Below are 23,956 nucleotides of genomic sequence, written 5' to 3' on the forward strand. Positions count from 1 at the left end.
ACAAACACCAGTCAAAACTGCTCGACTGCAACGTGAAGTATCAAACTCAAAATACCACATCTCTCCGTCTCAGCTCTGAGGGATGTGTTTTAAGTGCATAGACCTACAAAACTGTAGCCAAATATGTGATATTTCAGACAGACCATGTGTGCGGTCATGCTGTCTGTTCTTATATGCTGTTCATGATTACACCTCAACAATCGATTCCATATTTCAAACCTAACATTCATATTCAATATTCAAAACCTAAATCTTGTGGAACATCTGCTAACCTGATTTTACAACAACAAGAATTTGCGATGCCAAAGAACTGCCATGAAATTAAAAGCATCTTACAACCTAATATTTAAAAAAAAAAAAAATCAACCCCACAAACAACGTCTTTCTTAAGTTAATATCAAAGATTATGCATAAACTGCAGCAGTCCACTTAAACAAGTGCTCTTATTTTTTGCCCCGTCTTTACCAAAGTATTGAAGTAAAAAAAGCAAAAACAAAACACAAAACAAAACAAACAAACAAACAAAAAAAAAGCAAAAAACAAACCCTGCAAACATAGGATACTGACACAATGAAAAATAAATTACTGTTCAAAGCTATGTTTCATTCAACCAATCACTCCACATCTCTACGCTGCATTCAACCCCCAACAATCAGACTTTATCCTACAGTCATTCAAGGTATCAGTTTCAGAACTAATAAGGGTGTCAATTATTGTTATATCAAAACTAAGGAAAAGGTAGGTCTTTGTACAGCTGAGTAGGGCACTGGTTGTCTGATTGGAGTTTCTAAGAGAACGTTTGGCAAGACGTCTGGGTCACACCGGAGGCACCATGTCTTTGTGGTGCCGCATAATGTGCTGGTTCTTCTCTGAGGGTCTGCGGAACCCCTTTGAGCAGAACTCACAGCGGTGTGGGTAGTCCTTGGTATGGATGGAGATCACGTGCCTCTTGAAACCCGAGGCATCGCCTGTGCTATAGTCACAATACTGACACTGGTAGACCCGTCGCTCTCTCTGCACCTTGGCTGTGCCGCCGCCCGACAAAACCTTCTTACCCGCCCCGAATGTCCTCTTGACCCCCCCTTTATCCGGGAAAGCCTGTTTGTCTTTGGTGTGAACGGACAGGATGTGCCTACTGAGCACGAACGGATCCGCGATCTTGAAGTTGCAGTGTCGGCACTGGTGGAGCTTCTTGGCCTTGTGGGAGGCGGAGTGCTTCTTGAGCTCCGACGGCCGGTGGAAGCCCTTGCCGCACACGGCGCATTTGTGCGGGTAGTCTTTGGTGTGCACGGAAATGATGTGACGTTTAAGGTCGCTAGAGTTGGAACTCCTGTGGTCGCAGTGGGTGCACTGGTGCGTCTTGGCCTCCTCGTGCGTCAGTCCGTGCTGCATGAGCTCCTCAGGCTCCGCGAACGTCTGGAAGCAACGCTCGCACTTGTAGGGCATCTCTTTGCTGTGCTTGGTTTTCACGTGCGTCTTCAGGTTGGATGAGTCGGCCGACTTGTAGTCGCAGTAGAGGCACGAGTAGGGCTTTTCGCCTGTGTGAGTCCTCATGTGCTTCTTCAGCTCCGAGGGATGACGGAATCCCTTCCCGCACTCTACGCAAATGTGGGGGAAGTTCTTGCTGTGTACGGCCAGCAAGTGTCGGTTAAGGAGTCCCTGCTCTGCAGTCTCGTAATCGCAGAACTTGCACTTGTGCATTTTGGTGGTGGGAGGTGGGATCTGGAGCTTGGACTCTCGGTGATGGTGTTGTAGTCGGTGAGAAAACAGCGCCGCCTGCTGGTGGAACTCTTTACCACATATCTCACACTCAAAGGGGGCTTTGCTACTCAGCGTGTGGATCTCCATATGGTTGTGAAGACTGGCCTTTTTGTTGGTGGTGAAGTCACAGTCTGTGCACTGGTACTTCTTCTTGTTCAGCATATCCTGATGGTGATTCTTGGTGTGGCGTTTAAGAAATCCACGTGATTTGAACTTTTTGCCGCAAAGCATGCAGGGATACACCGTCAAAGGCTGGCCGTAAGGTCCAATGATGATCGCTTGAGGGGAAGAGAAAACAGACAGATGAAGAGGGGCAAGTGAGTTCAAACCTCAGGGGAAAAAAACCTGAGTTCTTGGAAAACTCCAGAGAAGAACTGTACCTGTCTGAACTTGACGAGTCTCATTGCGTTTTTTGTTCTTGCTCTTGCTCCGCTGTCGGTTCAACTTGTCAATCATGTCCGACTCGTCGATGTGTAGCAGAGCGCTGGCTGCTCCGTTCCGGTTCTCAGAGCCCGTGTTCTCCTCCCCGTCTAACCCAACAGAACCACGTTCAGTACCACATTCACAAAGCTTTCACAAAGGACACATTAACAAAGCTTTTCTGCCAGTGCAGGTTTTACACTTGTGCTTTCTGCAGCAAATACAAGCAAAACACAACAGCCAAAAATAACTTCTCTACTTAAACACTTCATTCATATTTGTAAAATCCCAAATTTTAACGTTTAAATCCTTTCTTTGATAGTTTCTATTCGAAACTGGCTTAAAAAATACATGTGTAACCTATTGCACTGACAAAAGCAGAGCAAACACAGACTTTTGCCTTAACTACCCAAAAGACTAGGAAAAGGTTAGTTATTTACTTCCATGCAAGTCAGGGAATCCCTAGTCTAAACAGGAAGAGTTTGACTACTGGTGTGTGTGTGTGTGTGTGTGTTCATGCATGGTATTGTCTCTGTGTGTGTGTGAGTGTGTGTGTGCAAGACTGTGTGACCTGACCATGACTAACCGTATGCAGGTGCCCAAGTTACAGGCATAAAGTCCTTGTTAAGTGAAGCACTTTCGTATTGACGTTGACGGATTGCTGGCTCTTCACCCCCCACCACCACCTCCATGTACACCTCATCAGAGATCTTATCAGCTACATCTACAGAGAGATTCAGACAGCTTTTACAGCACAAACGCACCAAGACCTACACCGATGCCCGCACCGGTCAACCGTTCACTTGCAAACAGGACAAATGGATGGTTGAAAGACTTACTGAGATCATCCTGCCCCTGATTGGCTTCATCCACTGACATATATACCATTTTCTCTCGAATGGGCAGACCCGAAGAGTCCACCAACTCCACGCCCTCATCAACGTCAATCTCATTTTCCCTGATGTCGACGGTGCCCCCTGTAATTATTTACACACACGGCTTGAGAGTGAAAGGAAGTTCATATTTAAGTATACAGACAAGAGAGCTGGGTGATTTAAATAGCAGTAGAGCCTCCTCTTACCCAAGTCTTCCTCTCCTGAGTCAGCTTTGAAGATGTATACCTTGATGACCTCTTGACCCTCCTCATCCTTCTCAACTTCTACCTGATCTTCTAAACCCTTGACCGTCACCTTGGCACCATCATCAGAGACCAGTTTGCCAGCTTCGTCCACTAAAAGAACAAAGGATAGTGTTAGAAGGAGCCAAAACTAAGCAAAGCTGTGACTTTCAATTCATATCTTCAGTATTCTTAACAGCAGCGGAACACAGATGCATGTAGATTAACTGAACAGCAGGGGAAAGATGAGATTTACGGGAAATCATCAGGTAGTCTCCACAGCCGTCTGGGTCTTCCTGGACGTTTCCGTCCGTAGCCACGTCGACCTGCAGCCCCTCGTCTTCCAAAGCCACCTCCTCAGGTGACATCACACAGGTTTCCACGGGGATGGCCCTTAGCCCCTCCTCATCAGTGCACTGCACGTATTCTGCCACCACATCCTCGATGGCATCCTGGATTACCAGCTCATCTGGAGCGAAACTGTGCACCGACATGCTTTCTCCCTGTGCACCAGAGACAAACACGGTCTCCTGGAGCTCCACGACCACAGCATCGTCCTCATCGCCGTCTGAAAAACGAACAAAGACACACAGGAGTCGGACAAAGGCCAACAGAGGTATGATTCTTTCCTCTTGGAAAACATGTTCTCATTCAAAAAAAAAAAAAAAATCTCAAGTGAGATATTTGAAAACAATATATTGGTGCTCTCAAATGACCTGATCCACGGAAGGTGATCTTCGGTTCTTCAGAGTGGATAGACAGGGCTGTCACATCTTCATCCATTGTACCCACTCCTCATCTGCATAGTATATTCATTCCTACTTGTGCAGAACACCAGAAAAATGAGATACATTCACAGAGACAAAACACCTAATTACTAATGAATTTCATGTTCCCCTGTCCAAACAAACATGTCAATTCAGTTTGTAGCTTAGGTAGAGAATACCTCTAAAAGACTAACCATGACAGCTGATTTAAGCACATATTTATGACAAAGACAATAGTTATTATAACTGCTCAATTGCCTCAAGACATTCATTACAGTGAAGCTGTACGCTGTAATTAAGCATTGCTGATGTTATGTTTGCATGGTTTTAGTATTTAAGTCGCGATCCGGTTACTGCAGTATAATAACAACAGTATTTTTGCTTAGCTTTTAGCAAGTGAGTTCATTGATTTTTCAAAATTTGTATTTGATGCTGTCTCCAAGAGTCGATGTATACAATATAACTTTTTTGACGTCAAAACAGGTGCTCCGCCCAAAAATCACTGTTGTCAAGTGACGCGCCACAAAGCGCTATTGGAAATGGCGCCGAATCACACCCACTTCAAGCAATGCAGCATAGACTAATCTCTGTGGTTAAAGTACGGTCGCCATTTTGTACGATCAAGTAATTGCATTAAACCGATTCCATTCAATATCAATACACTGAATTCATAGACCATAGTGTAAATATCTATGAACTCGATGGTGTCGTCAAAAATCTGAAAACATGTCGCACTACTGCGTCAGTTTTTCTACACCCAAACTTCGAGGGAACTCCGTCTTTGTCTTCGCGGCCTAAGTGTGGCCTCCGGAGGCCTTGGCTTACCGCTAACGGGGGCCTAGCACTAGTCCTTAAAAACGCTAATCCTACCCATTTAGAAAACAAATTTTAAAGCACGATCTTTCACCTACTTACGCTAAAAGCTCGAGGAAATCGTCCTGTCTTCGAATTCGGGCCGTGTTTTCTTGCTTTCCGGATTTGGCTATAATTACGGCCTATCCTCACACTTTCAAGGCCGTACGGGTTCCCCCAGACTCGGGCAAAACTCAGACGGGATCTTGTGTAAGCAGGGCGGGCCAGTGATCGCAAGGAGGGAGGGGCCGAGTGTTTCGGAGCGCCACTAATGCAGTCCAAAACGCCGCAGCCTCCGGCTCCGCCAGCATTCAACCCGCTGTCAGCACAACACGTCACAGCTACAGAGCCGCAGGAAAATGCGGAAGGGGTTAGTGAGAATAGCTGGCACTTGTACAGAGGGCAGGCCATGGAAACAGAATCGTGATAATTAGTTTGACAAATTTTATAAAAGCGATATTATGTATGCTCAATGAGCAATGGATATGCGTGTTGAATTTTCAAGGATAACGATCTGGGACCAAGATTATGGATTTGTTCATTTGAGTGTCATGAAGCGATTACCAAAACAGAACACCCGTTAGCTTCAGAGGTTAGCAAATTGTATGTGTAGAATATCATCTTTGAGCTAGCGTATTTTATAATCGGCAGTGCTCATTCAGCTAATATCTCGGTCCATGCGGTACGATTATGACCCCACCATGTCCACATGTAACGATATGGACAACTGTCATCGTTTTTGTCAGTTTTTACCACGGTTAGCTGTCTACTTGAAACCTCTCAAATGCGTTCGGAGCATTCCTGTGAATACGAATCAATTTATAACTGTCTGAATTCTAGCAATGGTCACCACGGAAGCGTTTTGTAATGGCTTGAGCTGAAATCGAGTAGAAAGATTTTGCAAAGAAAATACTAACCTACAAGAGACTATGCCCGTCAAACAAGACGAGCGAACTACTGTGCTGCAGTAGAATTAACTTATGCTAATGAGAATGATGATGGCAGCGATGGGATCTGCAGCACAGTCATTTTCACGTACAACAGTATTTCTGAATGAACTTCCAAGCCGGCTCAAACGAGAAGTTTATTGTCAAATACCCTTTGGAGGAAAACGAACAACACTTCGACTTCGCATCCCATCACTTTTCATACAAGTTTCACCTGCTAAAATATAGTAAATGATAAGTGTCAATCTCATAATTTACTGAGGAGACGTTCTGACCAAATGCTTTCGAACTTTGCATTGTAAAAGGTGACTACAATGCACTGATATAACGAGACTGAGGGAGAAATGCAACACAGAACATATAGCCACACGAATTTTTTGATCCAAAATGTTTTATTTGTTTTCACTGCAAGGTTTTGACAAACCTAAAATCCATACTTATCCTCATCTTGTATGTATAAATTAGGCCAGTCCATACATTGTAGATGGTTCAGATCCCAAAAACAGAGGACCAATGTCTTTTCATTAAAGACATCCTTCCTTTCTCTCATGGAGCTGACCTCTGCACAGGTGTGTGGAAATGGTTTAATATTTATGTCCAGGAAGGAGCAATGCTAATTTTCAACAAAGGTTGTTCCTCAGTCATCATCCACTGTGGGTGTGATGGTCACTCCTCTCCTGATCTGTCCCCAGCCAATCAGACTAAAAATATAGGAGAGACAGTAATCAGAGAATTGCAGATACAACTGGAACAATTAAAAACAAAACGCGTTAAAACGGCTCAACCGATTTCGCCACGGAGACCAAAAATAAAAGTGAGAGAAATGTCCAAAGTTGAGTGCTACTCCAAATACAGTTTGCTCACCGCCAATGTTTCTCCACTCTGCGACTCAAGGCAATCTTCTCTCCCACCTCTGTGCAGACCGGATTTGTGAGCACAATCTTAGCCAAATCAGCTTTCACTGCGCTCACACGGCCACCGGTCGACAAGGATCCAATGTTCACCATCAGCACCTCATTCTTAGACAGCTTCTGAACCTGCAATCCAAAATTATGAACAGGCCATTGTTACACGTGAATTACTTACAGACAGCCTGAGCTCAAGAGGTTGGAGACTCACTAGGTTGATGAATACGTCTCTCAAGGTAGCTAGGGAATATTAAAAAGCTCTACGTCAGCCACAGAACTGAACTGTGACTCACCTTAGCTGCTTTCTTGTCTCCTTCAGTACGCACTCCGAGAAGCCTTCTCAACAAGAAGTAGGAGATCTCCAGCTCTGTGAAGATCTCGGGCAGAGCCCCGACGGCGCCCAGGACCTGTCCCACCATACGATCGGCTCTGCATAGCGTCGGATCAATTTTGGTGCCCACGCCTACGTAAAACGGAACAAAACAAAATCGATCGTCTCCCTTGCCGGTGAAAACTCTCAGACAGCTGTCAATTACCAGCGCAAGCAAAAAAACGTAAGAGCGGCGAAACATTTAACAAATTTATGAGCGCGTACCTATCAGCCCTCCAGGCGCTGCGTACTGTAGGTCGTTGTGTTCGGCGAACAGCGAGACAATCTTGGAGAATATAGGCTTGCACATGAGCTTCCCTTCGTGGTCCTTTGAAACAATACCTGGTCTGACCTCCAATTCCTGTCCCACCTGTGTCCGATAAGATCCGTAGAAGAATGAGTACCAAATAAAAAACCCCAAAACCGACTGCTGATCAGTCCTATTTTTCAATGATGTATATGAGTACCTCTCCAAAGGAATGGTATGTTAGTACATTGTGTCTTTCTATCCATAGCCCCTTTCCAGACTTTACCTTCTAAATCAATGACAAACTCGCAGATCTGCGTACTTACGAAACGCACGTCTTCATCTAAATTTGGGTAGATGAATATTGAGAAGGAAGGCTGTGTGTGTGTGTGTGTATGTATCTGTGTGTTGAGAGATGGAGCAGAACGTACCTTTAGCACTCCTTTGAGAATACTGCCTCCGGCCACACCTCCTTTCAGATCATCCACCTCACAGCCTGGCTTATTTACGTCAAATGACCTGATCACTGAAATAAGGGAAACACCAGGGAAACACTAGTCAAACTCCAATACCAGCACATGAAGACTTGTAATTATTTAAGACTTTTCTCTCCTCTCTCCACATTCACGACAAAAAGCCACGCGCAGTAAATAAACACAAGCACAAGCAGTAAAAAGCATTTACCAATAAGGCGAGGCTCTGAAGTGAAATCGCGGATAGGCACAGGGATCTTCTTCACAATGTACTCACACACCACCTCAATGTTGTACTTCAGCTGGGCTGAGATGGGAATGATGGGAGCTCCCTCGGCAACTGTGCCTGCAAAGAGGACGGCCAATTAATTACATGCTCCAGTCCACAAGAAAATACTTCAGTTAGAAATAAAGCACAAAGCTGAATGTAATAGAATTCAAAACAGTGAAAAAAATGAATTCCCACAATACTAGAAACCCTCTTGATTTAAATATTCATCCCATTCAAATGTCTGTTATAAACTAAAGCCAATTTCAGTGCTGGCTACATACACTGCAATAATCAACATGTATAACTGTGATAGACAATTAGCCTTCTCTACCTCTAGTATCAAGCCACATATAAGATTTAAAACCTAGAGTAAACAACATTATTATAGATTAATACACAATGATGTTAATGTTAATGGACACAAACGATAGACTTACCCTGCACAAAAGCCAAGATCTGCTCATATTGCTCTTTGGCCTGACTCTCTTTCACCAGGTCAATCTTGTTCTGCAGGATCAGGATATGCTTCAACTTCATGATCTCAATAGCAGCCAGATGCTCTGATGTCTGAGGCTGTGGGCAGGACTCATTACCAGCTGAAAGAGCATATGAAGTTTATTTTAGAGATGAGGTGTGATATCTGTTCTGTGAGAGATTATTACGGCTACTTCCGGTGCTACTTCCGGATGATTTCGTACACACCAATCAGAAGGAGAGCGGCATCCATAACAGCAGCGCCGTTCAACATGGTGGCCATCAAGATGTCGTGACCCGGGCAATCCACAAATGAGACATGTCTTGAGCAAACGAGAGAAAAGTTCTTCAGGGTTTTGTTTACATTTCCCGTCAGTTTCAACACACAACTGATCTGATCTGAGCCTCAAGCAATGTCAGCTCTAGTTCCTCACATCCATCTAGAAAAGTTTCAGTTCAAACACATTTTAAATGCAATGCAAGGCTAGGCTGGGCAATGAACAGAGAAAATGGGGAAGTCAGGTTCCGAGACGGCACTCATAACCACAGAGGAAAGGACAGAACTCAGCTACACTACAATAAACTGTTACATGCTTTTCTGCCTTGTTCACTAGCTTACCCAACCGTCCTTTTGGCTAACAAATGTTTTTGATCAGTGCTACCACCATCATAGCAGTCTACATAAGGACAGGAACAGAATTTGCAGGGTGATTTAAGAATTCACTACTTAAAACAGTAAATGCTTTTCTGGAGAGAGGACAGTTTACATATCCACAGGCTTTGGAAGAACCTACACATCCTGGGACCCAATGCATTGTAGACAAATACAAATTTCAAATTGGTGGGGCAATTTTCAAGGCAGTGTGTTGTTTTTTTTATTTTTATTTTTGGAAATACACTCAAAAGTCAGCTTTAAAGCCAATGTGTGAATTATGCTTCATAAAACCTAAAAAGCCAGGTCTCCGATAGATTTTGATTAAGTCATGTAGAAACCTACCTAACTAATTTGAAATTGCCTTTGGTGCCAGGAATGTCTGTAGGGAACTCATCAGGGGTGCTGCTACCACATGACCTGTAACATTCAGGCCTTGGGCAACTGGGGTCATCCAATTTATAGATCTGCAATGCAAATGCACCATTATTTTCTCTACAGCAATGATCAATCAATACAAAAATATTATCTGTACCAACAATAATAGATACAGTCTTAACATTTTATAGAGAACATTAGTGTTATCACGCTGCAGTCATATTTTACCCCCAGTAAGGCGACCCGCGTAATATAATCAGATTTTCACAAAGGAAGACAATAAGACTGAGACATATGTACAGACATTCCAACTGTACACGTGTTACAGCTTTCCTGAGTTTAACCACAGACAGGGTGTCTACTCAAAAAGGAACAGCTTTAGATAATATTGCAAGCTTAAATTGAATCAAATAACAGCCATTTCTGGCTTTTGACTCAGAGTGTTGCTTGCATTAGGTTTGACTACCTCACTAAGCCAGGGAGGTTTGACTGACTCACCTTAGCGTTAGCATAGCCCAACTTGATGGTGATGTTCCGCTCCAGTTCATTCTTGAATCTGACAGTGTGCACTCCTGAGATCGCCTTCACCACTGTGGACTTCCCATGGGCTACATGGCCGATGGTGCCTGAGTGGAAATCAGCAGGTTTAAATACACCATTGACAGCTATACAGCAGACTACTGCAAATACTGCAATAATTATATTCACTTGTTAGTCAGATACAAATAAATTCTACTCATCATATATTCACTACCCAGATGTCCCTGCATACCTACTTAATGTCTGCACTCTATCAAATATCTAAAATGGTCTGAAGAAAATAAAAGGAAGTTTATTGGACACATTATGCCTAACAGTGTACAAACCATAACTATTAAAAAGCATAACAAGTCACAAGGCTTAATCTGTGTCTAAACCTGTGGGATTGCGAAGACCGCTCACCTATATTTATTGTTGCCTGTCTACTGATGATTTCCGGGGAAAGGGGCGTCAATGTACTCACATCCTGAGAAGAGAAAATAGATGAAATTACAAATAATTTAAAAACTTATTAACACACACACCGAACAACGCAGTTAAGACGCTTCTACTCTTTTCAAAATATAATAAATGGGAAAATCACATTCTATTGGTGTTGACAACAGATGCGGACCAAATCAGGGCGATAGGGACATACCCATCACGTAAAATTACACCAATATTTCGACGTGTCACGATCATGTTCTTCAAACTAGAACCAAACAGACGGAAGTGTATTTGCCGCTAAAGAGAGTTTTACTGGGAATGGCTCGCAAATCAATTTGGATTGGTAAACGTCTAGCTCATCTGCTAACTCGTAGCAAACTCGTGTGTTTTTATCCCCCGAGTGTAGTCGCAGGCACAATCAAATTTCGTATGGGATTTGTCATAGCACAGGCTAAGTTGCATAAAATTAATACTCCTCACAGCCGTCGAGTAACAAAAATCGATAGTTCGGAAAAACTAAGGTTGTTAAATCGCTAAAGCTAACACCCCACGCCATTCACATTTTCCTATGCAATGGGGTCCTTACTGAATCATGTGCTGATGTTCCCCGGCATTGCCAAGTAACATGGGCTACAACCAGTGGCCGTGAAAACCATAACAGAGACAAAGTAATCAATTAGGAACCGATTGCCATAAAAACAATTAAAAAAAGATAACGACTCACTAAAGTGCTGAGGTCTTGTTTGGAAAGATGAGGTTGGCCAAGCGTTACACCAGACTCGTCACCCGCCATCTTGAATGAAAAAGAAATTGGAGTAGGGCGAATATGCTGCCTGATCAGATTTATGAATCGGACGATATGCTGTTACTCAGTTGGCAAGAATAACGCTGCATGGCGTTTTATAAAATTAAAGATTAGAATTGCCCCAACCTTTTCAATTCGAAGATTGTAACAGAGGATTTTATTTGTAAGTAAAGCAATTCCACCGGCGCATTTGGGGTGGATGATGCAATCACTAACCACATCAGTCCCGCGATTTAATTTATGTAGTGCCAGTGAAACTGTAACGTCTGTTGTGCTAACATGCTCTTATCTAGGGTCTTAGAGCGCAGAAATGTCACAGTTAAGTCAACTTTTATAAACATTAATAAGCGATTAGGAATACGTCCAAATATCTCAACTAGATGTCATGGGTCCGTCTCTTAATTATTACGTCACACGCATCGTATTTGTAGTCTTTTACATGCAACATCGTCTGTACCAAAGGTGTTGAACCTCCATCATTGAAGCTGGAATGAGATGCAGTTACTGAACTCTTATGAACTATAAGAATTCAGTAATTTGCGCTCGTTGTCCTGTACCATAGACTTCAAGACAAAAGTGGTTGCTTAAAGCCGCTTAATTTATGGGCCCATAGCTTTGTGTACCTGCACTGGACTGGCGACCGGTCCAGGGTGTTTCCCTGCTTTTCGCACTACACAGCTGGGATAGGCTCCAGCACACCCAGCGACCCTGATTAGGATAAGCGGCTTAGATAATGAGTGAGAGAAAGAGAGCATTTGTGTACTACACTTACTATGGTCATGGAGAGCAATTACATATATTTGTGCAGGGTTTTAATTGCTCTCCAGTGTCCTGGATAACTGCCATCAGTCACTAAGGAAGATAAAGGTGGGAAGTTACTACCTTTTTTAGTTGGAGTGAGGTTAATGATCATGTTCACGATCCACGAGTCAAGAAATGCAGTGTTGTTAGCTTCACAACACTGCAAATGTACATTTTTTTGCGCAACTACATGTTGTCCAAGGCCACGAAGCATCTGCCATTAACAGTCCAGATTTTGCTCTTTACAAAATTACATGTAATAGAACTACTAAAGTGAAGAAAGAATATTTTATCTACCAAAAACTGAAACACGCAATGCTTCCCCAACGTTTTCAGACTAAAATATGAAATTGAGCAGGTTTTGAAATAAGGAGAGATGCTTCCGTTATACTACTCATGCTGTAAATTAAGTTTGACCTGTGGACCTTTTTTTTTTACTCTATTACACGCTCAAGTTATTATAGTCGATATAGTTCGCCTTACTTATGACATTATACTTAGTGATTCACTTCGGATACCACGTATTCAAGAATGAAATTTTGACATGTTATAGTTATTTTATTAACAATTTTAAATATGTCCATATTACTTGTAAAATGCAATGTAATTGGTGATATTAGAAAATCTAAAACGCTCTAGATAAAGTGTCTGCCGTCTGAAATTCGAATTAAAAATCTGTAAATCGTAGTTGCCTATGCTAAGATTCAGTTCTGCCACAAATTAAAATGATATTCTTCAGAGCAGCATAGCTAGAGGTGTTAGAATAAGTACCAGCACTATCCTTTTAATGACCTTTATTATGTTATGCTCTCTAATCACAGTAATGGACTAAATTGCAGCCCTAAAATTCCTCTTCATCCCCTTTGTAAGTTTACAGGGAACACCTCGCAAAGAAAACATCGCTACGTTAATTCACATTGAATCGCCTGACACATACAGATTTTGGGATTAGATGGATAAACAAATCATCAAGTACAATAGATGAAACTGAATGACATATTCACCTTGCACTAATAAGAACCGCAAACTCCTGAACGCCTACAGTTCCTCTCGCCCAACTATACAACAGGAAATTACGTCAGTGCAGACAATAATATGGCGTCTCTGATAGCTGTGAAGGCTATAGACAAATACTATATTGTTATTCAATGAAAATAACCTAAATATACTGCAACAGCGAGACACGTATGGACGACAATACGTTAGTGGTCATGTACTATCAAATCCTGTTTTCCTGATTCTGGAAACTCATCTGCACTCCATGTCTGAAGGACCTCGAGCTCCCTGGTCGAAGCGGGGTTGTGTGGAGTCGCATCGACGAGGTAAGAGCAAGTGGCTAAAGACAAGTCCATACTACAGATTTTGTCAGATCAGAGCTTGTCAAATAGTGTGAATCAAATTCCCAGGGCGGGAATTTGATAAACGTTCGTATTATTTGGTTCTTGTACAACGAGTCGTGGCTTAGTTGTCGGTGGCTAACGTATCATGACACAAAAGTAAAGGTAGGCTAATTAAACAGGAGCAAAACGGGACATCTTCAGCGGTTGATGTTTACAGCGGAAATACTGGTCCTGTTTTTAAAAGGTAAAGTGACATAATACAGTCCAAGTGGAAAAGTTTAGTTAAAAGTAATATCTGATACGTTAGCGTTGCCCTACTTAGTTGGCTGGAAATGCCGTATAACTCGTAGGTGTGTATCCGAATTATCGTCAAAGAAAATTTCAACCAAAGTAACTTGTCAAGGCAGTGTTTAGTTAACTGTTGTGACATCAGCGTACTGCGCACCTGAAATGCTATTTCTAAATAAACAAGCAATTTCAGTTGATGGTCCTGCTGACCTGACATCCATCAAAACTCACGAAATGCCATCCAGAATGATTGACATACATATTTTAACTATGAGTTTACAACCAGTTTCACTGTCTGCAATTTATGTGGTGACAGGCACAAACACGTCAGTGGTTTTATTTCAAGTGATTTTGAGGTTATTAAATATCAAGCCAGTCATAAACGTCAGAACAATGATCATTGCTATTTATCAAATAATCTCAGTAAGGCCTTTGAAGACCATTAAAAGCACAGTAAAAGTGTGGCAGCTCAGTAGTTTTGACAAGACCTTTTTTTTTCTTTTGGAAAACAATCACGGATTCTTTGATTCCACATTTGGTCCAAACTGCCTAACAAATCAAACTCCATTGTAACTTATTATAGCCATGTCCCATGACAAAAAAGTAAGGCCCCCCCCCCCCCCCCCCCCAAAAAACACCACACACACATTCAGTCCAGACCTTTTACATTTATCACCAATACTAATTATAGTATTTTGGCTGATCTAACTTTGATCAAGGTATGAGTGTCATTTAATGTGATGCAGTTTTATTTTGCCGTAATACAAAAAACTTAATAATTTTATTTTGCCTTGGCACATAATTTGCTGCACTGGATATCAGTGTTGTTGTCGGTGACATAGTGAAGCCAATATATTTATGGTAATATGATTTCAGTTTACCTCAGATGCATATGGAATAAACTCTTTTTAAAAATGATTTGCAATTAAAAGTAACTAAGTAGATTTAAAAAAAAAAAAAAGAAAAAAAAAAGAAAAAGTAAATATTGAGTTCCTTCTCATGACACCTTTAGTGTAGTGACTTACCTGACATTGCGTACTTGCATCCCTTGGGGATGCAGCTTAAGTTGTGACTGTGTCCTTTTGTCTTTCTCCAGAGCAGGGCAAGCATAAGCAGAGGAAATGTGAGCGTCCCTTCAGCGCACTGTCAGTTAAGCCTACGGCAGGTCAGGACACCTCCAAAAGGTACACGGCTCTACTGTTCCTGTCACCACCACCACCTGCCAAAAAACTCTATCCTCTGTTAGATACATGTTCAGAATTATTTCATTTTATGTCACATTTGATTAGGGAAGTAACTAAAGTCTGGAAGTAACTTAAGTTGTTTTTATTTTTTTTTTATTGTAATTGTAATTTGTTTAATTTTCACTATTCGTGAAAGCCAGAGATTTCTAAGGAAAACGTACAGGAAAAGGAGAAAACTGGAGCTTACAAGAGTCCAATTTTAAATCACAGTCAGTCTGTTGTGTTTGAATGCTAATGTATAGAGAAGATTTTTGGACGTTTGGAGTTTTATTCAATTCATTTGTTTCTCCCTTACCCCCAAATGTATTTTATATTAATTTAATGGCCGGGGCTTGTCGGTTTGTCATTTAGGTGAAAACCCTCAGAAAAGAGTTTTTTTTTTCCTTCTACGGACACAAGGGGCACTGTCCTCTGATTGGCTCGGACACCCCCCTGTGACATGCCCGTGGCCAATCAGAGGTGAGTGTGCATTGTGCGTGTGTGTATGTGTGTTTGTGTGGGTGAACACTGAAAAAGAGTTTGGCTTCCAACAGCATAAAGTGAAGTGCTGAGGTGTGAATGTTCCTGAAGTCCTTCCAGAGGCATCTTCAGGGACCTGCATATTTTTATCGTCACATAATCACTCAAACACATAAATATATACATCATGTTAACAGAGCTCCATCTATTCTAAACAAATCATTTTTTTCTTGGATCTAAATGTAGTTTATCAGATCTTAACTTCTCACATATATCCAAGCAGTACACAGTAAAGCGCAATGTTATTTGTGGCTTAAAAATGACATTTTCATTTTCATGACATTTCCTTGATGTTGCTCAACCTGTTCAGTTAGTGACCTTGAGTATGTAGTGTCCTTGAATATTTCAAGAAAACAAAATAATTAAAAAAAAAAGTGATTTTTTTTCTTCCCCTTTTCATTTGTTTCCCACTTTATTTCGGTATAAGAAAGGGGGTAACAAATCAAAGGTGGAGATGCCAAAAACACCAACACTCTGGGATTGGTTAGTTTGTATTTGGTTGTTGTGTTCAGTAGTGTAACAGACTGTCACCGATATGTCATTGCAGGTGCCTGATGGCGGGGGATGTGGAGGTGTACCTGTCCCAGGTGCACGATGGCAGCGTGTCCTCAGGCTTCCGAGCCCTGTATGAAGAGCGCCTGCTGCTGGACGTCACGCTGCTGATTGAAGAGCATCACTTCCAGGCACACAAAGCACTACTGGCCACACAGAGCGACTACTTCCGAGTAATGTTCACGGCAGACATGAGGGAACGCGATCAGGACAAGATTCATATGAAGGGGTTGACCGCGGCAGGTTTCGGACATGTCTTGCGCTTCATGTACTATGGCTCCTTGGAGCTCAGCATGCCCACGGTGCAGGAGATCCTGCAGGCCGCCATGTACGTGCAGCTCACCGAAGCTGTGGAGTTCTGCTGCTCCTTCCTTCTGACCAAAATCTGCCTGGAGAACTGCGCCGAGGTCATGCGTCTGCTGGAAGACTTCAGCGTCGGGGTGGAAGGAGTGCAGGAGCAGCTGGACGCCTTCCTGTTGGAGAACTTTGTGCCTCTGATGGCGCGGCCGGACTTCCTGTCTTACCTGAGCCTGGAGAAGCTGATGGCGTACCTGGACAGCGACAAACTGAGTCGTTTTCCGGAGATCGAGCTGTACGAGGCGGTCCAGGCCTGGCTGCGGCACGACCGGCGTCGCTGGAGACACACGGACACTGTGGTCCAGAACCTGCGCTTCTGTCTCATGACTCCCGCTCACGTGTTTGAGAAGGTAACGTCCCAATAACCCGGAAGCGCTTCATACCCTCCTCAGATCGACTGTATTCATTTATGTGCCTTCTCAGCTCCTAAGCAAAGCTATTCTCAACTCGACTTCTCAAAAACAATGTTTAATCAAGGCCTGGAGAAATAGTTGAATTTCCATATAGAATTGCAACACTGATTATTACCTTGACCAGACCATAAATACAGCAGAAACTGTCATAGTGAAAAAGGTAACATAGCTGTTTGTCACAAAATAAATAAGTACCATTTAAGTTTTAGTCCCATTCCAGTGTGATGTGTTACTGAAAAGACAGTAAACCTCTGAGCTAGTTAGCCTGCAGCAGTTGAATTACCTCGCTCAATTTTAGGAAAAATAAACAATGTTGTTTTGATTTTCCACATTTCCACAGGTGAAGACCTCAGAATTCTATCGATACTCCCGCCAGCTGAGACAGGAGGTGGATCAGGCACTCACTTACTTCCATGAGGTACACAGGCAACCGCTGGTCAACAGCAAGTCCAACCGCATCCGGTCAGTGCGACCACAGACTGCTGTATTTAGAGGAATGATTGGCCACAGCATGGTCAACAGTAAGATCTTACTGCTGCAACGTCCCAAAGTTTGGTGGGAGCTGGAAGGTCCGCAGGTACCCCTTCGACCAGACTGCCTTGCCATAGTCAACAACTTTGCATTCCTGCTGGGAGGAGAAGAGTTAGGGCCAGATGGAGAGTTTCACGCCTCCTCCAAAGTATATCGTTACGACCCTCGACAGAACTCCTGGTTGCGCATGGCTGACATGTCCGTGCCGCGGTCGGAATTTGCAGTTGGCGTCATCGGGAAGTACATCTATGCCGTGGCAGGACGCACGAGGGATGAGACGTTCTACTCCACCGAACGATATGACATTATCGAGGACAAGTGGGAGTTTGTGGATCCATATCCTGTCAACAAGTACGGACACGAAGGTACGGTACTCAACGGCAAGTTGTACATCACTGGTGGCATCACTTCCTCCTCGACCTCTAAACAGGTGTGCGTTTTCGACCCCGGGAGGGAGGCGGCATCCGAACATCGCACGCGGCGCACGCCGATCCTCACCAACTGCTGGGAGAACAAGTCTAAGATGAACTACGCTCGCTGCTTTCATAAGATGATCTCTCACAATGGGAAACTTTACGTGTTTGGAGGGGTGTGCGTGATCCTACGCGCCTCTTTCGAATCACAAGGTTGCCCCTCGACAGAGGTGTATGATCCAGAGACAGACGAGTGGACCATTCTTGCCTCGATGCCCATTGGACGCAGTGGGCACGGTGTGGCGGTGCTGGACAGACAGATTATGGTGCTCGGAGGGCTGTGCTACAACGGTCACTACAGCGACTCTATCCTCACTTTTGACCCCGAGGAAAACAAGTGGAAAGAGGATGAGTATCCCAGGATGCCTTGCAAATTGGATGGGCTGCAGGTGTGCAGTTTGCACTTCCCAGAGTACGTTCTGGAACATGTGAGACGGTGCAGCTGAGGCAAGGAATGTTCCCAGTTTCTGACTCAACCCAGGAACCTTTGTGTTCCCAGGGCAGTAAAAAAAAATTCGTTTACAAGAGTGAAAATAATACTACAGTACTGATGATAGCTCCAGAACTAGCTTCTTTCTCCTTTAGAGAGGATGTAAACATCAGCAAAAACAGTTTCCTGTGGACACATTTTTGGACATAAAAAATATTTCCAATAGTTCAAGTTCCAGCAGTTCCCATAATCCTCTTTTCCCATTAACTATAGCATATCCTTTAATAACATGTTGTTTCCTGTGATGTCAAACACTCTTTCCTTTGTCCAGTTTACTTTTTCCTGTGTTTGAGGAAGACAAGTGTTGTGTGTGGGTATGCACATGTGCAAACATGTGCATACTCCAATGCTTCACTTTAATGTTGTGGGACAAATGTCCCATTGGACAACAGAATAGAAAGGTCACACAGTAGAAAGGTCACATTCAGGAAAAAAAAAAGATGATTCATTTCAGAACAAGTTCAGAATGATATCACCCCAAGGGGTTTATACTTATTGTCCTACTTTTGCATTGTTCTACAAAATGTGTTTGTGTTGATACTGATTATGATATTGACAAGCATTGCACTTCTTAGAGCATTTCTGACCGCTCTGCAATAACACTGGTCCTCCGCTGCCGACTGCAAAATAGAGAGACAGATCACATGATCTCATGCGTGACCAGAGGTCATGTGTTTGTTTGTTTATTTGTTGTTGTTTTTTTAAATTGTTGTTTTTTTGTTGGCTCTGATATACTTTTTAAATTACTCGTGGTGGTTGACATACCCATGAGTTAAACAGGACCTGTTGTAATTCATGTATGTTTCTCGTCACTTTTTCTCCCCCCCCATGAGCTAAAGGGCTAAAGCACATATGCATTTATTTTGCAACCATGAGATTTCATTTCAACGACTTCAGTTGGTGTCACATGTTATGATTAAGCTAGATGGGTATCCTTCATAGTGTAACGTTATCCAGGCTTTTATAATGGGTCTTTTGGTAAAGTAATATATGACATTGCACATATTGCTCCGTTTCCTACTTGATGACGTTTCTCCCTCTCCCACATTTCGACACTGTATTGATACTGTTTGAATGGGGTTTGCAGGGTTAGGTACGCTTCCTCAAACACTAGTTCCGTTAGAGCCTTGTGTCTCTGTCTTCTTGGATCACCTTTACTTTTTTTTTTTTTTTTTCCTCCAGAAGTCATGTACATAGACATGCCAAACAACAGTCATTAAGCAGTTATATTCTCTGTGCAGGTTAAAGTGTAGTAACTGGATGCACAGTGTGTTATTAATAGATTTTTTTGAACTTGTCCATTAAACTTCTCAGCAAATTGAGAGAGAGAGAAAAAAAAAAAATCATAGCCCAGAATGTTAACTGTACCTTCAGTAAAGGAAAATCAAATAGCTGAACGTAATCTAGTGGTTCATGGCTATTTGGACACTTTGTAATTTCTTTAAAAAAAAATAAATAAATAAACGTTCTTATTGTTCTGCTTGCTTGCGTCTTATTTGAAGTAAGCGTGTTCTCTTTACAGTACATGTGTATTTAAAATGGCATTTGCAACTGACACATTTACAACACAGATACATTTTACCTGAATGTGATTTTTTTTTAATTATTATTTTTATACAGCAGTGGTGCACAGCAGTGTTGTTGTCATATTACAGACAGCTGATTAAGAAAGAACTATTCCCAGTATTCTATCATCTCTCTAAGTTCTATGGCAAGTACCCCAAACCACGGCTGAATTCACTGAAGGAAGATGGAAGGTCTTCTAAGACATAATAGTTTACTTGTTCAGTAACAAAAAACATCAAATGATTGTTAATGAACATAGTTATTTCATATAAACGGTTAAGTATACGGTACAAAGGGAATGCTTAAAACTTTCTCGACCTGCGTATAAGAATTGTATTTTGACGTTAAGTGAACGCTAGTTTTGATGGTGCTTATAGTGGAATTGCAGGTCTTAATCACATCCCCCTGTAATCTCCTCGATATCCATGTTACCTCAAAGCACCGACCTGTAAAGCAATTTAAGTACACCAGGACTGTTGGAATATCACTTATCCCGCCATTTAACAGTTAATAATCTCGCCAAGATTAAACTATAGTGCTTTGAAATGAGAATGAAAAATTAATAGATTACTGCAGGTGGCACTATCTCGATATCTTTTGGAATAAGTGGAAATGGAAGCACGATTCCAAACTTTTCTTTCAGTATCTCCGGGATCTCCTCATCTGATAGGTCCGTTTCCGTTATTTGCTGCTGTCCGTCCTCGGGAGAAAAGGTGGTAACTTTCAGTTTTCGGCCCATGTATGTGACTCTTCCGTGTGTCAAAAGGAGGGAACAAAGAGACTTGCAGAAGAAGACTGAACTTGGTGATGTCTGATGGTAGTCACACATGGCATGAAAATCTTCTCGACGACGTGGTTCAAGAGTAAACTTGTATAGTTCGGTCCACTGGTCTGACTTTTGCATTCCCGCGTGTGCACTCGCTCCGCCCTCAATAGTACTCTGTTTCACTTCACTTTGATTACTTGACTGGGTTCCTAGAAAGATAGTCTCGCCTTGATGTCTTAACCGATAAACTCCACGTCCTTGTTTTTGGGGACCGTCAGTCTCAAGGGAAAGTGGAAGCTCAAATCCAGATCCAAAGCCCACATCACAGAGCCATCTATGGCCGTCGACTGTGACCTGCATAATAAAGTGATCAAACGGCGGTCCATACAATCCAGTGAAACGGTTCCTCACTTGAGCAGATAAGATTGTCACCTCAAATCCTAGCTGGACCAGAAGCCAGGAAAACAGACCATTATTCTCAAAGCAAAACCCTCCGCGACGCTGTAGGACTATTTTTTCATAAAGCGAGGGGAGTTCAAGGTTCACCCATCCCCCGGAATGAATAGTCAAATTTTCAAAGGGTACATTCAGCAAATGATTTCGGTGAATGTATCGGAGTGTGTCTAGGGTCGGAGGACATGGATCAGCGCAGCCAATTCGACGTAGATATTTTTGAACATCCATTTCGGTAGTACAGCGCCAGAGAGGACAAACGCTGAAGGAAGAAGTGAAACTAAGTTGGATTACGAAACGACCAGTTGCGTTCTTTATGGGCACTTCTCTCTGTAGCCTATAGCACCGTGGTAGACAGTAGGTTACTTCTGCTGACGTAACTTTCACCTGTGACACTGGTCAGGACCTGTCAGGACAATGTTCCTATTGTTTTGCAAAAAAACCCATAAAGTCTACTTCAGTTATAGCAACCAATAGTTTAATGGTTAATCCAACACAAATCACAGAAAAGCATAAATGCATAAAATAACTTTTTGTCATATCTTTGCGTGAGCTACTTTCTCTGATTTGTTTACATACTTCACATTAACATTAATTTTGAGGCAGTTCCTTTGTAGTAGAGAGGGTGCTACAAAGCCTAGACGGATTGCTCTCACCACACCGATTCTAAGGAAGAGGGACAACTTTTGTGACAAATTTTGCGTGACTGTCTACAGTGTTACAGTATAAATGCCAAATGGTGTACATATTTAATTTTTTAAGAGAGCCTACAATGATCCCCAAGTCAATAGACGGCGATAGAGATCCTCGTCGCGTTGATTGGATCTAGTTGTTGAAACACCAAGAAAGCCTCTTTGAAACTCTCAAACTTCATGCTTTAAAGAAAGATGGGAAAAACTTTATTTTGGTAGTAATATGCTTCTTAAAAGAAACAGTTGCGTGTGTATGGTATTAAACATATCACAGCCAGATAGTTAAGTTGAAAAGAAAGGACTCTGCGGATATCTGAAGAACAGATGAATAACGTACTTGGAGCGCTCGCTAAACCTACCAATCGTGCAATTCTTCGTTATTATTAGCATTTTAGCCTTTCATAACAGGGAATTGAGATAATTTGATATCTGAACTGTTATATAACTAAGTGAAAATCCAGCTAGAAGGGAAGTCGCAAATATGATACATAAATGTGCTGTTGGTGGTTGTCCGAACAAATCGGACACAATTATTCACTACATACTACCCGAGGACCCCAGAAGACGTAGCCAGTGGCTACAATTTATCGAAAGAAGTACAGATGGGGAAAACGTACCAGTTTCCAGTCGCATTTGTGGCGACCATTTCTCAGAGAGCAGTTTCACAAAACTGGATCTTGGTTTCACCACGCGGTTAATACTGAATGTCGATGCAGTTCCAACCATATATCCTGAACACTTCTCAAAACTGCAGGAGCAGAATTCCAACACAGTAAGTTGGCCAAACTTTGTTTACTTACTTCACAGTAACATTAATTTTGAGTCAGTCTCTTTGCAGTAGAGAGGGTGCTACAAAGGCAAGATGGATTACTGTCACCACACCGACGCTAAGGAGGATGGACAACTTTTGTGACAAATTTTGAGTGACTGTCCATAGTATTACAGTGTATAAATACCAAATGGTGTACATATTTAATTTTTAAGAGAGCTTACAATGATCCCCAACCCAATAGATGGCGATAGAGATCCTCGTCGCGTTGATTGGTTCTAGTTGTGGAAACACAGAGAAAGCCTCTTTGAAACTCTCAAACTTCATGCTTTGAAGAAAGATAGAAAAAACAGGATTTAGGTAGTAATCTGCTTCTTAATAGAAACAGTTGCGTGTGTATGGTATTAAACATATCACAGCCAGATAGTTAAGTTGGAAAGAAAAGACTTTGCGGATATCTGAAAAATAGATGAATAACGTACTTGGAGCGCTCGCTAAACCTACCAATCGTGCAGTTCTTCGTTATTGTTAGCATTTTAGCCTTTCATAACAGGGAATTGAGATAATTTGATATCTGAACTGTTATGTAACTAATTGAAAATCCAGCTAAAAGAGAAGTCGCAGTTATGATACATAAATGTGCTGTTGGTGGTTGTCCGAACAAATCGGACACAATTATTCACTACATACTACCCGAGGACCCCAGAAGACGTAGCCAGTGGCTACAATTTATCGAAAGAAGTACAGATGGGGAAAACGTACCAGTTTCCAGTCGCGTTTGTGGCGACCACTTTTCAGAGAGCAGTTTCACAAAACTGGATCTTGGTTTCACCACGCGGTTAATATTGAATGTCGATGCAGTTCCAACCATATATCCTGAACACCTCTCAAAACTGCAGGAGCAGAATTCCAACACAGTAAGTTGACCTAACATCCCACGACTGGTAGCACACTGTTGTGTACGCACCTGCTTACGAGGTCGTGTTACGCTACAGTGAGACCAGTCTGCCAAAGATGACACATGGCGTTAGCTGAAATGGATCTTTCACGTTAAACTTATCTCTCTTCCTGACACACATACAAGTCTCTCTCTCTCTCTCTCTCTCTCTCACACATACACACACACACACACACACACCTTCTCTGTAAAAAATGTTAAAATGAAACGAAAAAAAGACTCTTAATTGTATGTTGAAATATGCACACCAGATGTATCAGACTGGAAGTATTTGTAGATCACCAGTAACCTCAATGTTTCCCCGTAATCTGACAGACAGCAGAGAATGGAACTGAA

The 23,956-nt window shown here is 42.3% G+C and overlaps 4 protein-coding genes across 5 annotated transcripts; 1 reads left to right on the top strand and 3 right to left on the bottom strand.

Moving 5' to 3' along the window:
* Positions 1–626: 626 nt before the first annotated feature.
* Positions 627–5,057, bottom strand: zfx (zinc finger protein X-linked). Its single transcript, XM_030768183.1, has 8 exons — positions 4,981–5,057; positions 4,015–4,116; positions 3,555–3,866; positions 3,263–3,412; positions 3,021–3,158; positions 2,768–2,905; positions 2,142–2,291; positions 627–2,039 (listed from the first exon to the last, which is right to left on the bottom strand). The coding sequence occupies exons 2-8, from the start codon at positions 4,079–4,081 to the stop codon at positions 817–819; spliced, it is 2,178 nt and encodes a 725-aa protein (XP_030624043.1). The 5' UTR covers positions 4,082–4,116; positions 4,981–5,057; the 3' UTR covers positions 627–816.
* A 1,188-nt stretch (positions 5,058–6,245) lies between these two features.
* On the bottom strand, positions 6,246–11,404 carry eif2s3 (eukaryotic translation initiation factor 2, subunit 3 gamma). The gene is made up of 12 exons (XM_030768216.1): positions 11,328–11,404; positions 10,580–10,643; positions 10,136–10,263; positions 9,605–9,726; positions 8,836–8,930; positions 8,571–8,729; positions 8,074–8,208; positions 7,821–7,915; positions 7,368–7,512; positions 7,066–7,235; positions 6,729–6,901; positions 6,246–6,565 (listed from the first exon to the last, which is right to left on the bottom strand). The coding sequence occupies exons 1-12, from the start codon at positions 11,394–11,396 to the stop codon at positions 6,502–6,504; spliced, it is 1,419 nt and encodes a 472-aa protein (XP_030624076.1). The 5' UTR covers positions 11,397–11,404; the 3' UTR covers positions 6,246–6,501.
* Positions 11,405–13,338: 1,934 nt separating this feature from the next.
* klhl15 (kelch-like family member 15) lies at positions 13,339–18,373 on the top strand. Of its 2 annotated transcripts, XM_030769131.1 has the most exons (4): positions 13,339–13,531; positions 14,934–15,021; positions 16,148–16,859; positions 17,263–18,373. In XM_030769131.1, the coding sequence occupies exons 1-4, from the start codon at positions 13,471–13,473 to the stop codon at positions 18,370–18,372; spliced, it is 1,971 nt and encodes a 656-aa protein (XP_030624991.1). In that variant the 5' UTR covers positions 13,339–13,470; the 3' UTR covers position 18,373. The 2 variants fall into 2 exon arrangements, with proteins under 2 accessions (XP_030624991.1, XP_030624992.1); XM_030769132.1 differs by lacking the exons at positions 13,339–13,531; positions 14,934–15,021 and adding an exon at positions 15,456–15,540.
* Positions 18,374–20,041: 1,668 nt separating this feature from the next.
* On the bottom strand, positions 20,042–21,432 carry LOC115808077 (arylamine N-acetyltransferase 2-like). The gene is made up of 2 exons (XM_030769334.1): positions 20,922–21,432; positions 20,042–20,873 (listed from the first exon to the last, which is right to left on the bottom strand). Exons 1-2 carry the CDS (start codon positions 21,430–21,432, stop codon positions 20,542–20,544), a joined length of 843 nt encoding a protein of 280 aa, XP_030625194.1. The 3' UTR covers positions 20,042–20,541.
* Positions 21,433–23,956: the final 2,524 nt, after the last annotated feature.

The sequence above is a fragment of the Chanos chanos genome, chromosome 3 (assembly GCF_902362185.1).
Source record: "Chanos chanos chromosome 3, fChaCha1.1, whole genome shotgun sequence".
NCBI lineage: Eukaryota > Metazoa > Chordata > Actinopteri > Gonorynchiformes > Chanidae > Chanos > Chanos chanos.